A 15,124-nucleotide genomic window follows, 5' to 3' on the forward strand; every position below is an offset into this window, starting at 1 on the left:
TAATCCCAGCACTTTGGGAGGCCGAGACGGGCGGATCACGAGGTCAGGAGATCGAGACCATCCTGGCTAACAGGGTGAAACCCCGTCTCTACTAAAAAAAAAAATACAAAAAACTAGCCGGGCGAGGTGGTGGGCGCCTGTAGTCCCAGCTACTCAGGAGGCTGAGGCAGGAGAATGGCGTAAACCCAGGAGGCGGAGCTTGCAGTGAGCTGAGATCCGGCCACTGCACTCCAGCCCGGGAGAGAGAGCGAGACTCTGTCTCAAAAAAAAAAAAAAGAAAGAAAAAAAAAGTGGGAAAAATACTCAAATTTTCGAAACCCTTCTACTTCATTTGTGCTGAAAACATGTACAAAACCATTAATCCTATAGAAAGTAATGCTTATACATAGTGTGTGCTACTTATGCTTCTTGTCAATATGAGCCCTATGAAGTGGGAACCCTTTTAATCTCCATTTTACACATAAGGGCACTGGGGCTGAGAGAGGTTCAGTCCTTGTCCAGAGACACAGAGCTGCTAAGAGGCAGCACTGAACTTAGGACTTGCTGTAACTTCAGATTACTTTGCCCCGGTACAGGGCAGAGAAGGTTGTACAGCTCAGCCTGTAGGATGCTGCAATACCGTCCTGATACTCACGGCTTGCCTCTTCCTGTTACAGGCCAAAAGAATGAGGGTTGTGATCAACTGAGTATACCACTGGAGGCTATATGAGTAAACAGCAAACTGTTTCTCATGAAAGCAGGATGTTGGCAAACTGACACACTGCGTCTGCCCCCCAGAAGGAATGCTGAAGGTGGTCACGACCCAGGCACAAGTGTGTCTTGTGATTAGGCATAATTGAAGCCTGTTAACGATGTGAACTTGTGATCAGTTAAGCGGCTGACCAGTCGTTACCTCCTCCTCCTTTTCATTCTACCCAATAAATGCGGAGGGCTGTGGAAGCTCAGGGGCTGCCTTTGCTCACTAGAAGCAGGGAGCTCTCTTCTTCCTCGGTTCACCTTCTTTAAAACAGTTTTTTTTTTTTTTTGAGACGGAGTCTCGCTCTGTTGCCCGGGCTGGAGTGCAGTGGTGGGATCTCAGCTCACTGCAAGCTCCGCCTCCCGGGTTCCCGCCATTCTCCTGCCTCAGCCTCCCGAGTAGCTGGGACTACAGGCGCCGCCACCTCGCCCGGCTAGTTTTTTTGTATTTTTAGTAGAGACGGGGTTTCACCGTGTTAGCCAGGATGGTCTCGATCTCCTGACCTCGTGATCCGCCCGTCTCGGCCTCCCAAAGTTAAAACAGTTTCTTTTGTCTTAAGTTTTCATTTCTACATTCGTCCGCCTTCATTCAGTCTCGTAATGATGGTCTCAAGTAGTAACTGTACAAGTCTGTCACATCTTCCCACAGGGTCCATGGCAGTGGCAGCGAAGCATAAGGACCCTGCACAGGTAAGTCAATGGTTTCTCAGGCTCTCTCCCCCAGTCCCCCACCACTTATCTCTCCGATATTTTAGGCATGCTGATATAGGGAAAGGTGGTGTCCTGCAACTTCATGTTTTTCCCTTCCTTGGGTCCGAAGACTGTGGTTCCACCACAACCAGGGGTCAGAACTCAGCCCCTGGTTATAGAGTGGTCCTGGTTCCGACAACTAATGGTCTCAGATGTGGCAGGGCATTCAGGCACAGGATATAGAAAGTTCAAATGCTTACTGGTGAGACTTAGCCGGGATGTTTAGTGAACTGAAAATTCATGTTCCATCTGGTCGTGATAGAGAATGGCAGCAGGGTAGGAGGTTGGGGCATGCAGGGATCAGCATGGAACGGCAGTCTAAGGTTCTGGGCTCATCATCTGAGGGTGATGGTAACTGGGGAAAGTTTGAGCAGGGGGGAAGAAGAGGTGGCCTGACCCAGATTTCAGCGGCTCTCTCTTCCTGGAGAATGGAAGACCATGTGGGGGTGAGGACGGAGCCACAGATACCTGGGTGATCAGTCCAGCAAGTCCAGGTGGAGGGTGTTGGTGACTGAACGAGAGTGGCGGTGGTGGAAGTGGGAGGAGTCGGGGGCTTCTGTAGGTGTTTGATCTAGAACTGCCTGTATTTTATAATATAGAGAGCAAGGAAGCTTGGGAGCTGAGATGGAAGAGGGGGTCAGGAATGGCCCCACAGTTTTGGCCTTGTTTGGAAGGATGGATGTTCCAGCAACTAAAATGTAGTAAGTTCTATAGTAGGGGGAGTGTTTATGTAGTAGAGCATATGAGGAACCAAATTTTGGCCAAGTAAAAAATGTTCCAGTGGCCAGGCATGGTGGATCACACCTGTAATCCCAGCACTTTGGGAGGCAGAGGTGGAAGATCGCTTGAGGTCAGCCTGGGCAACATAGGGAGACCCTGTCTCTACAAATAATAATAAATAGCTGGATGTGGTGGCGTCTGTCTCTGGTCTCAGCTAATCCACATGCTGAGGCAGGAGGGTCGCCTGAGCCTGGGAAGTAAAGGCTGCAATGAGCCATGATTGTGCCCTGCACTCCAGCCTGAGCAACAGAGTAAGACCCTGTCTCCAAAAAACCAAGCCAAAACAAAAACAAAAATCGAAGCCAAAACAAAAACAAATATACACAAAAAATGTTTCAGAGACTTTGAGTGGAGGTGCCAGGCTGGCAGTTGTACACGGTGGAGGTGTTCAGGATGGAGACATCCACTACGTGATAGCTGAACTGTTGTGAAACTAGGTCAGACTTAGGAAGCAATGGTGTTAGTGGGAAGGAAGGAGAAGGAACCGACTGAGGACTGGGTGTCTCCATTGGGCACCTGGATGGTGTTGGTGGGTGTCACAAAGACAGATGAGAGTGGATCGACTGAAGGTATGTGTGTATGTTTGTGTGTTATGTTGGGGTCGGCCTGTGGAGTATAAGGAAGGGCTTTTGAGGGGAGAGTCATGAGGTGGGTGGTGAGGCATCTCCACAAACTCACCAGGGTTTTGTGGCGAGTCTGGCTTGGACCTGGGTAGTTTCATGCAAACTGTGAGACTACTTTAGGGGAAGATGCGATCAGCAAGGAGCATTGCTAGGCCTGGGGTGGGGATAGCATTGGGGAGGTCAGTGTATCTGGGCTTTGGATTAGGATTAGGGGGATAGAGAAGGTTGTGACTGCTTATGGGACAGCATGTACAGTGCAAAAGAGGGAGACAGCCAAGATCTGGAACTCAGAGGAGGTATGCAAGAACTGTGAGGTTGTCACTTGGGTTTGGGGGACTGGGAAGGGAGACCTTCAGAACAGGGCTTGGTGCTGCCCCAGGCACTAGGGAACATTACATTCTGGGCAGCCCAGAGGCAAATAGGTTCTGGTGCACTGCAGGACTCCATGTGCAGAGTGGCATCTTGAGAGGCCATGGAAATGCTCCTGGTTGGGCCAGGGCTGCTGTTAGTATTGCAGGAGTGGAGGAGTTAGATACATGAGAGATGTACTGTCCAAAGCGAGATGTGAAGGTGAGGAGCGTGAATGCATGGCCCCAGCCCTGGCAATGGGCACATAAGGGAGAAGAATGAGTCTAACTTTGGGTGTCTGGGAGGCAAGATCTGGAGACCCCAAGGAAACGGGGTGATAAAAGGAGGTAGGGCTGGCCAGGCGCAGTGGCTCACGTCTGTAATCCCAGCACTTTGGGAGACCAAGGCGGGTGGATCACGAGGTCAGGAGTTTGAGACCAGCCTGCCCAACATGGTGGAACCCCGTCTCTACTGAAAATACAAAAATTAGCCAGGAGTGGTGGCAGGTGCCTGTAATCCCAGCTACTCAGGAGGCTGAGGCAGGAGAATTGCTTGAACCTGGGAGGTTGCAGTGAGCCACTGCACTCCAGCCTGGGCGACAGAGCGAGACGCCCTCTCAAAAAGAAAAAAGAAGAAGATAGGTGCCCTGGGCTAGGCTTGGATGATGCTTTTGCTTTCTCCCCACCCATCTCTGAGCTGCGCTGGACTCAGCAATCAGTAGCAGTGGGGGCAAGAGAAGTGCAGATGCCAGGATGTGGAGCCTCTTCCTCCTTGGGAAATGGGTGGAGGCGAAGCAGGGGATGGATATGTGTGGGTACTGGGGAAGCACTGAAGATTCTGGAGGGGAAAGTGTATCAGTGATTGGCCCACTGGATTTTAATTTTTGGAAAAGAGTGAGTGATGACAGAGAGGCTAATGGCATTGAAAAAATTTTTATTACTTTCATTTCCTTAGTGCAGGGGGAATGCCGTGCTGCACCAGGCCACAGGAAATGCTAGATTTGGTCAGGAGGCAGAGGCATGACTGAAGGGAAAGCATACATCAGAGACAGTACTGGGGTTTTGGCAGGAAAGGCATGCAGGGCGGGATGAGGAGCTTCAAACTCGGTGGTTTGCATGAGTCTGGCAGCCTTAGGGCTTAGAGATTATCGTTGATTGTGTGGTGACAGGGCTTGTGTTGCTTAGGACAGGAGAAATAATCACGTATGAGCATTAGATAGTGGTTCAGCATATGGGATCTGGATTGCAAGGGAAATATAAAAACATTGGCTGTTAGTTTGGCCCTCCAATTCTCAGATTTTAAGTAGATAAATACAGATATAAGGCAACAAAGAAGAAGTTGTTCACAGACTGAAGTGTCATAATTTTGGCAGGAGTGTGTGGTCTTTGAGGATGTGGCCATATATTTCTCCCGGGAGGAATGGGGGATCCTTAATGATGCTCAGAGACACCTGCACAGCAATGTGCTGTTGGAGAACGTTGCGCTTTTGTCATCAGTAGGTAAGGCCTTCATACCTACTCTGGTGTCTTGTGCTTGTTGCTGTTTTTTTGCGCTTTTCTATGACAACTCTGTGTTTCTCACACCAGATTGTGGGTGCTATGTCCTGTCCTCTCCTGGTTTCCTGGCAAATGTGATGAGGCAGCCAGAGCTGGGCTGTATATACTGCACTACCTCCCCTTAGGCAGCCCCAGCTTCTGTTGCTCTGAAACTTTACACGTTAAGGCTCGGAAGTCAGAAATCTTCAGGTTTTTTTTTTTTGTTTTTGAGACGGAGTTTCACTCTTGTTGCCCAGGCGGAAGTGCAATGGCATGATCTCGGCTCACCACAACCTCTGCCTCCCAAGTTCAAGCGATTCTCCTGCCTCAGCCTCCCGAGTAGCTGGGATTACAGGCATGCGCCACCACGCCTGGCTAATTTTGTATTTTTAGTAGAGACGGGGTTTCTCCATGTTGGTCAGGCTGGTCTCCAACTCCCGACCTCAGGTGATCTGCCCGCCTCAGCCTCCCAAAGTGCTGGGATTACAGGCGTGAGCCACCGTGCCCAGCCCAGGTTTCTTTAAGATACCCTAATGGCGGTGCCTGTCCCTGATTTGATTACTCTGTCCTGATGCATGAAACCTCCATCCAAGGGTTTCCCTGTTCCCCTTGCTGACATACTTGGAGACAGTGTCTGTGCTAGGAATTTCAGGCACCTCCCTGGTCACCGCTTGTGAGGATTTTGAAGTTATTTCTGCAGGACTCTCTGCTGTATGTTCTGGTAACTTTAGAACGCAGCGTGTCCTGGGTTTATTGCTCTGTGTACGTGCTGTCCCCTCCCTTTCCCTGCCTTTCCCCTTGCTTGATTTATGCTGCAGCTTGATAGTTGCTCACCTTGAGCAAGGGGGAGGTCTCTGGGTGCCTGGTGGAGCGGATAGTCCTCTATTAATGGCAAGAGACACTCAGAAGGACTTGGCCCTGGTGGGTGAAAGCTGGGAAAGGATGTGATATCAGGGCTAGGTTCAGATCACATTGAGAACTTACCTTATGACCACTATTGTTTGATGCAGGGCCACTGGCCACCCCTCACTCTTCCTTTCCTTCCCTGTTGTTATTTTTACTCTGACTTCCAACCCCTGGCTTCCACCTCTGACCCCTCCTATCCAGCCTTCATCTGTCCATCATTCTCTTCCACCACTCCCTTTGCAGTGCTGTCTAATGTATGACCTGTACTTTAGGTGTTAGGAGGTCTGCATGTATCCTTCAGTAGTCCATGAATACTGGCTCTCACACAATCAGATCTCTCTGGAACTGGACACAACGGTCATGGCCCGTTGAAAGCCATTTGTAGAGAAGCGAGTTGGAGACCCCACCTGCCCTCCCTGCTTGGTACTTCTCCCTTGTGTCCTTACCACCAGGGTTCCCCCACTACACACACCTGACAGGCCCACCTCTGAACAGTGGGCCTTCTTCTCAATGGCCTTATTTCCTTGCCTGGGACCAATCCTGTGCCCTTATTTGTGGGTGTGTCTCTCAGACATTTGTGAGGGGGCTGCCTCCTCCCTCCAGAGTTCACATGCACTTCACCAGCATTTCTGTTCTTTCAGGTTGTTGGCATGGAGCCAAGGATGAGGAGGTGCTTTCCAAGCAATGTGTTTCTGTAAGAGTGTTACAGGTCACAGCTCCAAAGCCAGCTTTGTCCACCCTGAAGGCCCAGCCCTGCAAGACATGTAGCTCACTTCTGAAGGACCTTCTGCACCTGGCTGAGCATGACGGAACATACCCTGAACAAGGGCTGGACACGTGTGCAGCAGAGCATGACCTGCACCAAAAGGAGCAGGCTAGAGAGAAGCTCACCAGAAGTGATGAGTGGAGGCCTTCATTTGTGAACTACAGTGCTCACAGGGGAGAGAGGAAGTTCCCATGCACACAGGGTGGCAGGGATTTTACTGCCAGCTCAGACCTTCTCCAGCAACATGTCTTGAACTGGGCAGAAGCTATACAGGGATACTCAGGATGGGGAAACCTTTCAAGGTAAACAGAATGATTTCAACTCCAGCCAAGGTGGGAAAGACTTTTGCCATCAACACAGGCTGTTTGAGGACCAGAAAACCCATAATGGGGAGAGGCCTTATGAGTTCAGTGAATGTGAGGAATTGTTTAGGTACAACTCCAACCTTATTAAATATCGGCAAAATCATGCTGGAGAAAGGCCTTATGAGGGCATTGAATATGGAAAGACCTTTATTAGAAAGTCCAACCTAGGCCGGGCGCGGTGGCTCAAGCCTGTAATCCCAGCACTTTGGGAGGCCGAGACGGGCGGATCACGAGGTCAGGAGATCGAGACCATCCTGGCTAACCCGGTGAAACCCCGTCTCTACTAAAAATACAAAAAACTAGCCGGGCGAGGTGGCGGCGCCTGTAGTCCCAGCTACTCAGGAGGCTGAGGCAGGAGAATGGTGTAAATCTGGGAGGCGGAGCTTGCAGTGAGCTGAGATCCGGCCACTGCACTCCAGCCTGGGTGGCAGAGCGAGACTCCGTCTCAAAAAAAAAAAAAAAGAAAGTCCAACCTAGTTCAGTGCCAGAAAATTCACACTGAAGGCTTTCTTTCAAAAAGGTCTGACCCCATTGAACATCAGGAGATTCGCAGGAGACCTACACTTTATGAATGCACCCAGTGTGGGAAGGCTCTCCTTACACAGGCTCATCTGGTTGGTCACCAGAAAATCCATACTGGAGAACAGCCCTACGAATGCAACAAGTGTGGGAAATTTTTTATGTGTAACTCCAAACTCAGTAGACATCAGAAGGTTCACACTGGGGAGAGGCATTACGAGTGTAGCGAATGTGGGAAATTGTTTAGGGACAGCATCATGCTCGGTAGACATCAGAGAGTTCATACAGAAGAAAGGCCTTTTGAATGCAGCATATGTGGAAAAGTCTTTAGTCACCGCGCCACACTCAATATGCACCAGAGAGTTCATACTGGCAAAAAGCCCTATAAGTGTAACGAATGTGGGAAAGCCTTTAGCCTCAAACATAATGTTGTTCAGCACCTGAAAATTCACACTGGAGAACGGCCTTATGAGTGCCCTGAATGTGGGAAGGCCTTTGTTAGAAAGTCCCACCTAGTTCAGCACTAGAAAATCCACACTGAAGCATTTGCAAAAAGGTCTGACCTCATTCAACACGAGAGGATTGACATCAGGCCAAGGCCTTATGGGTGTAGGGAATGTGGGAAGGGTTTCCTTACACAGGCTTATCTTGATGGTCACCAGAAAATCCATACTGGAGAACAGCCTTATGAATGCAGCGAATGTGGGAAATTCTTTTTTTTTTTTTTTTGAGACGGAGTCTGGCTCTGTCGCCCGGACTGGAGTGCTGTGGCCGGATCTCAGCTCACTGCAAGCTCTGCCTCCCGGGTTCACGCCATTCTCCTGCCTCAGCCTCCCGAGTAGCTGGGACTACAGGCGCCCCCAAGTCGCCCGGCTAGTTTTTTGTAGTTTTTAGTAGAGACGGGGTTTCACCATGTTAGCCAGGATGGTCTCGATCTCCTGACCTCGTGATCCGCCAGTCTCGGCCTCCCAAAGTGCTGGTATTACAGGCTTGAGCCACCGTGCCTGGCCGGGAAATTCTTTTTGGACAGCTACAAACTTGTTATTCATCAGAGAATTCACACTGGAGAAAAACCTTATAAATGCAGCAAATGTGGGAAATTCTTTAGATATCGCTGTACACTGAGTAGATGTCAGAAAGTTCACACTGGAGAAAGACCTTACGAGTGTAGTGAATGTGGGAACTTTTTTAGAGGTAGCTACAAACTCATTATTCATCAGAGTTCATACGGGAGAAAAGCCTTATGAGTGCAGCAATTGTGGGAAGTTTCTTAGATACCGCTCTACATTCATTAAACATCATAAAGTTTGCACTGGGGAGAAGCCTCCTGAGTGCAGTAAATGTGGGGCATTGTTTAGGATTAAATCGAGCCTTATTACACATCAGCGGTCTCACACTGGAGAAAGTCCTTTTAAGTTAAGGGAATGTGGAAAAGACTTCAGCAACAAATGTAATAATGGTCAGAGCCAAAAAATTCACACTGGAGAAAGGTCTCATGAGTGTGGTGAATGCAGCAAAGTGTTTAAATACAACTCCAGCCTCATTAAACATCAGAGAATTCACAGTGGAGAAAGGGCTTAGTGCAGTGAAAGCAGGAAAGTCACCAAAATTGTCACCTCATTCAGCATGAAAAAGTACACATCAGAGGAAGAACCTATTAATATATGTAAATCTAATGTTGAAAGCGTTCAGACAGAAATCTGTGAGGATTTCCTGCTGGGAACTACATTAAAAAACATTTATGGCCAGGCGTGGTGGCTCACGCCTGTAATCCCAGCACTTTGGGAGGCTGAGGTGGATGGATCACCTGAGGTCAGGAGTTCGAGACCAGCCTGGCCAACATGGTGGAACCCTGTCTGTACTAAAAATACAAAAATTAGCTGGGCACGGTGGCAGGTGCCTATAATCCCAGCTACTCGGGAGGCTGAGGCAGGGAGAATCACTTGAACCCAGGAGGCAGAGGTTGCAGTGAGCTGAGATTGTTCCATTGCACACCAGCCTGGGCGACAGGGCGAGTCTCTCTCAAATAAAATTGTGGCAAATTATAGGTAACTTAAAATCTATCATCTTAACCTATATTTAACTGTACTGTTCAGTAGTGTTAAGTCAGTCACATTGTTGTCAATTAATATCCAGAAGTTTTTTCAACTTTACGAAACTAAAACATTATACCCTTTAAACCAGGGGTCCACAACCCCCAGGCTGCAAACTGGTACCAGTCTGTGGCCTGTTAGGAACCGGGCCAGCATCACCACCTGAACTCCACCTCCTGTCAGATCAGCAGCAGCATTAGATTCTCGTGGGAGCATGAGTCCTGTTGTGAACTGTGCACGTGAGGGATCTAGGTTGTGTGTTCCTTATGAGACTCTAACTAATGCCTGATGATCTGAGGTGGAACAGTTTTATCCTGAAACTATCTGCCCCCTTCTCTGTCCCTGATGCGTGGAAACATTGGCTTCCATGAAACCAGTCCCTGGTGCCAAAAAGGTTGGGGACCGCTGCTTTAAACCACTCCTTCTCCTCATTCCCTACTCCAGCCCCTGACAACGACTACTATATGAATTTTACTACTCTAAGTATCTCATGTAAGTTTTAGTCTTTTGTGACTTATTTTGAGGCTTATTTCCCTTAATGTCTTCAAGGTTTATCCATGTTGTAACATAGCTTATAATTTTCATCTTTTTTGTTTTTTGCTTTTTTTTTTTTTTTTTTTTTGAGACGGAGTCGTGCTCTGTCACCTAGGCTGGAGTGCAGTGGTGCGATCTCGGCTCGCTGCAACCTCCACCTCCCGGGTTCATGCCATTCTCTTGCCTCAGCCTCCCGAGTAGCTGGGACTACAGGCGCCCGCCACTATGCCTGGCTAATGTTTTGTATTTTTTAGTAGAGACGGGGTTTCACCGTGTTAGCCAAGATGGTCTCGATCTCCTGACCTCGTGATCCACCCGCCTTGGCCTCACAAAGTACTGGGATTAGAGATGTGAGCCACTGCGCCCAGCCATAATTTCATCTTTTTTAAAGGCCAAATAAAATCGCATTGTAGTCATGTATCACCTAACAAGAGGACTGTGTTCTGAGTAATCATCTTAAGGTGATTTTGTCACTGTGTGAACAAAGTGTACTTACACCAACCTAAAGGGTACAGCCTATTACACACCTAGGCTATATGATATGGTCCATTGCTCCTCAGATGTAAACCTTAACAGTGTGTTACAGTATTGAATATTGTAGGTAATTGAAACACAATGATAAGTAAATGTGTATCTAAACATATCTAAGTTTACAAAAGGAACTGTAAAAACGTATGAAAAGTGGTAAAACCTTTATAGGGCACTTAACGTGAACGAAGCTTGCAAGATCCCTGTGGTTGCATCAGGGACTGAGTTGTGAGTGGATGTGAAGCTCTAGAACATTACTGCACCCTATCACAGACGTTATAAACATTGTACACTTAGGCTACTCTAAATTAATTTTTTCTTTAGTAATTAACCTTGTCTACTGTAACTTTTTTACTTCATAAACTTTAAAAATTTTAAAAAACTTTTTGACTCTTTTTAAATAATAACTTAAAACACAAACGCATTATACAGCCTGTATAAATACTCCTTTATATTCTATAAACTTTTTCTATTTAATTTTTTTAACTTCTTAATTGTTATTTTTTTTTTAAACGAAGATACGCATTAGTCAAGGCCTACACAGGGTGAGGATCATTAATATCACTTTCACCTCCACATCTTGTCCCACTAGAAGGTTTTCAGGTTCAATAACAAGGGATTGTTATCTCCTATGATAACAATGTATTCTGGAATATTTTCTGAAGCCTTGCCTCATGCTTTTTTTTTTTTTTTTTGAGGCTGAGTCTCGCACTGTCGCCAGGTTGGAGGGCAATGGCACAATCTCAGCTCACTGCAACCTCTGCCTCCCGGGTTCAGTGATTCTCCTGCTTCAGCCTCCCAAGTAACTAGGATTACAGGTACCTGCCACCACGCTCGGCTAATTTTTTAGTAGAGACGGGGTTTCAATATGTTGGCCAGGCTGATCTCGAACTCCTGACCTCATGATCTGCCGCCCTCGGCCTCCCAAAGTGCTGGGATGAAAGGCATGAGCCACCGCGCCTGGCTTTCTTTCTTTATTTTTTGAGGCAGAGTCTTGCACTGTTGCCTGGGCTGGTGTGCAGTGGTGTGATCTTGGCTCACTGCAACCTCTGCCTCCTGGGTTCAAGCGATCCTCCTTCCTCAGCCTCCCATGTAGCTAGGATTACTAGCGCCCACCACCATGCCTGGCTAATTTTTTGTATTTTTAGTAGAGATGGGGTTGCACTATGTTGGCCAGGCTGGTCTCGAACTCCTGACTTCATGATCCACCCACCTTTGCCTCCCAAAGTGCTGGGATTACAGGTGTGAGTCACTGCACCCGGCCTGTGCTCTTTTTATGAGTGGCAACCCAGTAGGTTTGTTTACACTAGTGTCACCACACACACTTGAGTAATGGGATTCAGTTACAGTGGCTATGGTGTCACTAGGTGATAGGAGTTGTTTAGCTCTGTTATAGTATGGGATTACTGTTATACACGTGGTCCACGGTAGACATGTATGGCACATGACTGGAATATGTATATGCCACTTTTCCTGTGTTCTTTCATCAGTGCACATTTGGGTTGCTTCCACTCTTCTGCTCTTGTTAATGCTGCTATGAGCATGAATATACAAATACCTCCTGAGGCCCTGCTTTAAATTCTCCTTGGACATATACCCAGAAGTGGAAATGGTGCTTCCCATTAATAATAATGATTATTATTATAATTTTTGAGACAGAGTCTTGCTCTGTCACCCAGGCTGGAGTTCAGTGGCACGATTTCGGCTCACTGCAAGCTCTGCCTCCCAGGTTCACGTCATTCTCCTGCCTCAGCCTCCCAAGTAGCTGGGACTACAGGCGCCCGCCACCACACCCAGGTAATTTTTTGCATTTTTAGTAGAGACGGGGTTTCACCGTGTTAGCCAGGATGGTCTTGATCTCCTGACCTTGTGATCTGCCTGCCTCGGCCTCCCAAAATGCTGGGATTACAGGTGTGAGCCACCACGCCCAGCCCTCATTCATTTTTTTTTTAGTGCTCATACTAAAGATACGAGGGGTTCACACACCAGAACTACAGTATTAGAATATTCTCAATTTGTCTGTGTATTTACTTTTGCCAGTAAGTGTTATTCCTTCAGATGATTTCTTGTTGCACATTAGCATTCTTTTCTTTCAGATTGATGAACTCTCTTTACTATTTCTTGTAAGACAGACCTGGTATTGATGAATTCCCCCAGCTGTTGTTTGCTGGGAAAGCTTTTATTTCTCCTTCATGGTTGAAGAATATATTTGATGACTAGAATATTCTTGGTTGAAAATGGTTTCCTTCAGCACTTTAAGTATGTCTTCTCACTTTCTTCTGGCCTACAAGATTTCTGCTGAGAAGACTGCTGCCAGATGTACTGGAGTTCCTTCATATGTTATTTGTTTCTTTTCTCTTGCTACCTTTCCTCTTTTACGTCTTTGACCTTTGAGAGTTTGATTGTTGTATGTCTTGTGTTGAATCTGGTTGGCATTTTTGACTTTCTTATACTTGGATATTCATATATACATATATATATGCATATGTGTGTATATATATGTATATGTGTGTGTGTGTGTGTATATATACATACATTTGGAAAGTACTCTATAATTATTTCTTTGAATAAATTGTCTATCCCTACATCTTTCTCTACACCCTTTTTAATCACTATTAGACTTGCCCTTTTGTGGCTATTTCTGTATCTTTTAAGCACAGTTCTTTTTCTTTTTTCTCCTCTGTATTTTCAACAGTTTGGATTTAAGCTAACAAATTCTTTTTTTTTCTTCTCCTTCTTCTTTTTTTGAGATGGAGTCTTGCTCAGTCGCCCAGGCTGGAGTGCAGTGGCGCAATCTCGGCTCACTGCAAGCTTCACCTCCCAGGTTCACGCCATTCTCCTGCCTCAGCCTCCCGAGTAGCTGGGACTACAGGCGACCGCCACTACGCCTGGCTAGTTTTTTTGTATTTTTAGTAGAGTCGGGGTTTCACCGTGTTAGCCAGGATGGTCTCGATCTCCTGACCTCATGATCCGCCCGTCTCGGCCTCCCAAAGTGCTGGGATTACAGGCGTGAGCCACCGCGCCCGGCCGCTAACAAATCCTTCTGCTTAATCAACTATGCTGTTGTTATATCCGAAGTATTTTTCAGTTCTTTCAGCTCTAGGATTTCTGTTTGATTTTTTTTTTTTTTTTGGTAATTATTTCAATTTCTGTTAAATTTCTCTGCTAAAATTCTGAATTCTTCATGTTTTCTTGACATTCTTTGAGCTTCTTCAAGACAGACATTTTGAATTCCCTGTCTGAAAAATATTCCCTGTCTGATAGATCCCTATCACTCCAGGGTTGGTCACTGGGCAGCTTATTTAGTCCATTTGATGAGATCATATTTTCCTGAATGTTCTTAATACTTGTGGATATTTGTATATGACTGAACACTGAAGAGTTTGTTTATTCCAGTCTTCACAGTCTGGCTTTGCTTGTACCCGTTCTTCTTCAGAGGGCCTTCCAAGAATTCAAAGGGTACTGAGTGCTGACTTGCCTAAGCTGTAGTCACTGCAGCCATTTCAGCACTAGAGACTACCATAATCCCAAGTATGCAATAAATCTTGCAGACTCCTAGATACCCAGACTAGATACATATGGGAAAGAGAAGAGAATGTTCTGGGTTCCCAGAACCCACTCTCTTTTCTCTCATTCCCCCAAGTATAAGAAGTCTCTCTCTATATACCAGGCTGCCTGTAACTGGGGGAGAGGTGACAGGGACTCCTGTGTTCATCACAGCTGGCATCACAGTAATGCTCATCTAAACCCACGGACTCTACGACCAGCACAGGACTGGGGATTGCCCAAGGTTCCAAGGTTCACAGTCAGTACTGCCTGTCACTGATGTTTATTCAAGGCTTGAGGTCACTTTAGTCAGCAGGTGGTAAAACCAGTCAGAACTTGCGTCCAACCAACCAGGACAGCAGATTCCCTTCTGGCCTGGGTCTGGGCTAGCAACACTGTCCAGGAACAAAGGCCTGGGATCAGTGGCTTCAGGATTCTCCTTGGCGCTTTATTTTCCTATGACTGAGCTGGTACTCAAGTTGAAAAACAAAGTCATCTGTACTTTTCCCTCTCCTTTCCTCAAGTGGGAGTCTCTTTCTGAGCCACACTGCCTGGAGTTGGGGGAGGGGTATGGCACACTCCCTTGGCTGCTACAGCTGGTGTCATACTGGGTCACATGCACCCAAAGTCCACAGCCTTAGAGACCACTGCGGCACCAGGGCTTGCCTAAGGACTGCAGTCCTTGTGACCTAATTGCCACTCAAACTTATTCTGGGCCCCAGGCCACTTCAGTCAGCTGTTGGTGGTGCCAGCTGAGACTCAGGTTCCTTTCACGGAGGTTGAGGATTTGCTTCTGGCCCCAGGCTGGTCTAAATGCTCTCTCCATGGGCACAAGTAGAATTGTGCCGTGTTGTGTTCTTCCATGACCAGGCAGCACCGGGTTCCAACGCAAAGTCCCACACTCACTTCGCACTCTCTTCTATGAGCACACAGACTTTTCTTTACATGTTGGTCTGCCAAGGGATGGGGAAGGAGTGGTTTAGGCAATGCAAGACCACCTTTCCTACCCACTTCAATGCCTTTCTTCTTGACATTATGTTAAAATCAGGTACTCTGATAACTCATCTAGTTTTCTGTTTTTTTTTTTTTTTTTTTT

The 15,124-nt window shown here is 47.1% G+C and overlaps 2 protein-coding genes across 6 annotated transcripts in view; one reads left to right on the plus strand and one right to left on the minus strand.

Annotated features, from left to right (window-relative positions):
* Nucleotides 1-15,124, plus strand: part of LOC111521190 (zinc finger protein 749) — a 33,179-nt gene that overhangs the window by 2,734 nt on the left and 15,321 nt on the right. For 3 of the 5 annotated variants that reach the window (XM_031934735.1, XM_031934736.1, XM_031934737.1), the window contains exons 2-4: nt 1,385-1,425; nt 4,609-4,735; nt 6,319-7,028. In XM_031934735.1, coding sequence (XP_031790595.1) covers nt 1,390-1,425; nt 4,609-4,735; nt 6,319-6,749 — 594 coding nt within the window. In that variant the 5' untranslated portion in view covers nt 1,385-1,389 and the 3' untranslated portion in view covers nt 6,750-7,028. Of the gene's footprint in view, nt 1-1,269; nt 1,426-4,608; nt 4,736-6,318; nt 7,029-15,124 lie in introns of those variants that run through there. The other 2 variants (XM_031934734.1, XR_004228651.1) reach the window with 2 other exon arrangements.
* ZNF772 (zinc finger protein 772) overlaps nt 3,783-15,124 on the minus strand; it is a 23,281-nt gene continuing 11,939 nt past the window's right edge. Inside the window, exon 4 of the transcript XR_004228650.1 lies at nt 3,783-4,473. The gene's annotated coding sequence lies outside the window, so the exon portion shown is untranslated. The remainder of the gene's footprint in view (nt 4,474-15,124) is intronic.

The sequence above is a fragment of the Piliocolobus tephrosceles genome, chromosome 21 (assembly GCF_002776525.5).
Source record: "Piliocolobus tephrosceles isolate RC106 chromosome 21, ASM277652v3, whole genome shotgun sequence".
NCBI lineage: Eukaryota > Metazoa > Chordata > Mammalia > Primates > Cercopithecidae > Piliocolobus > Piliocolobus tephrosceles.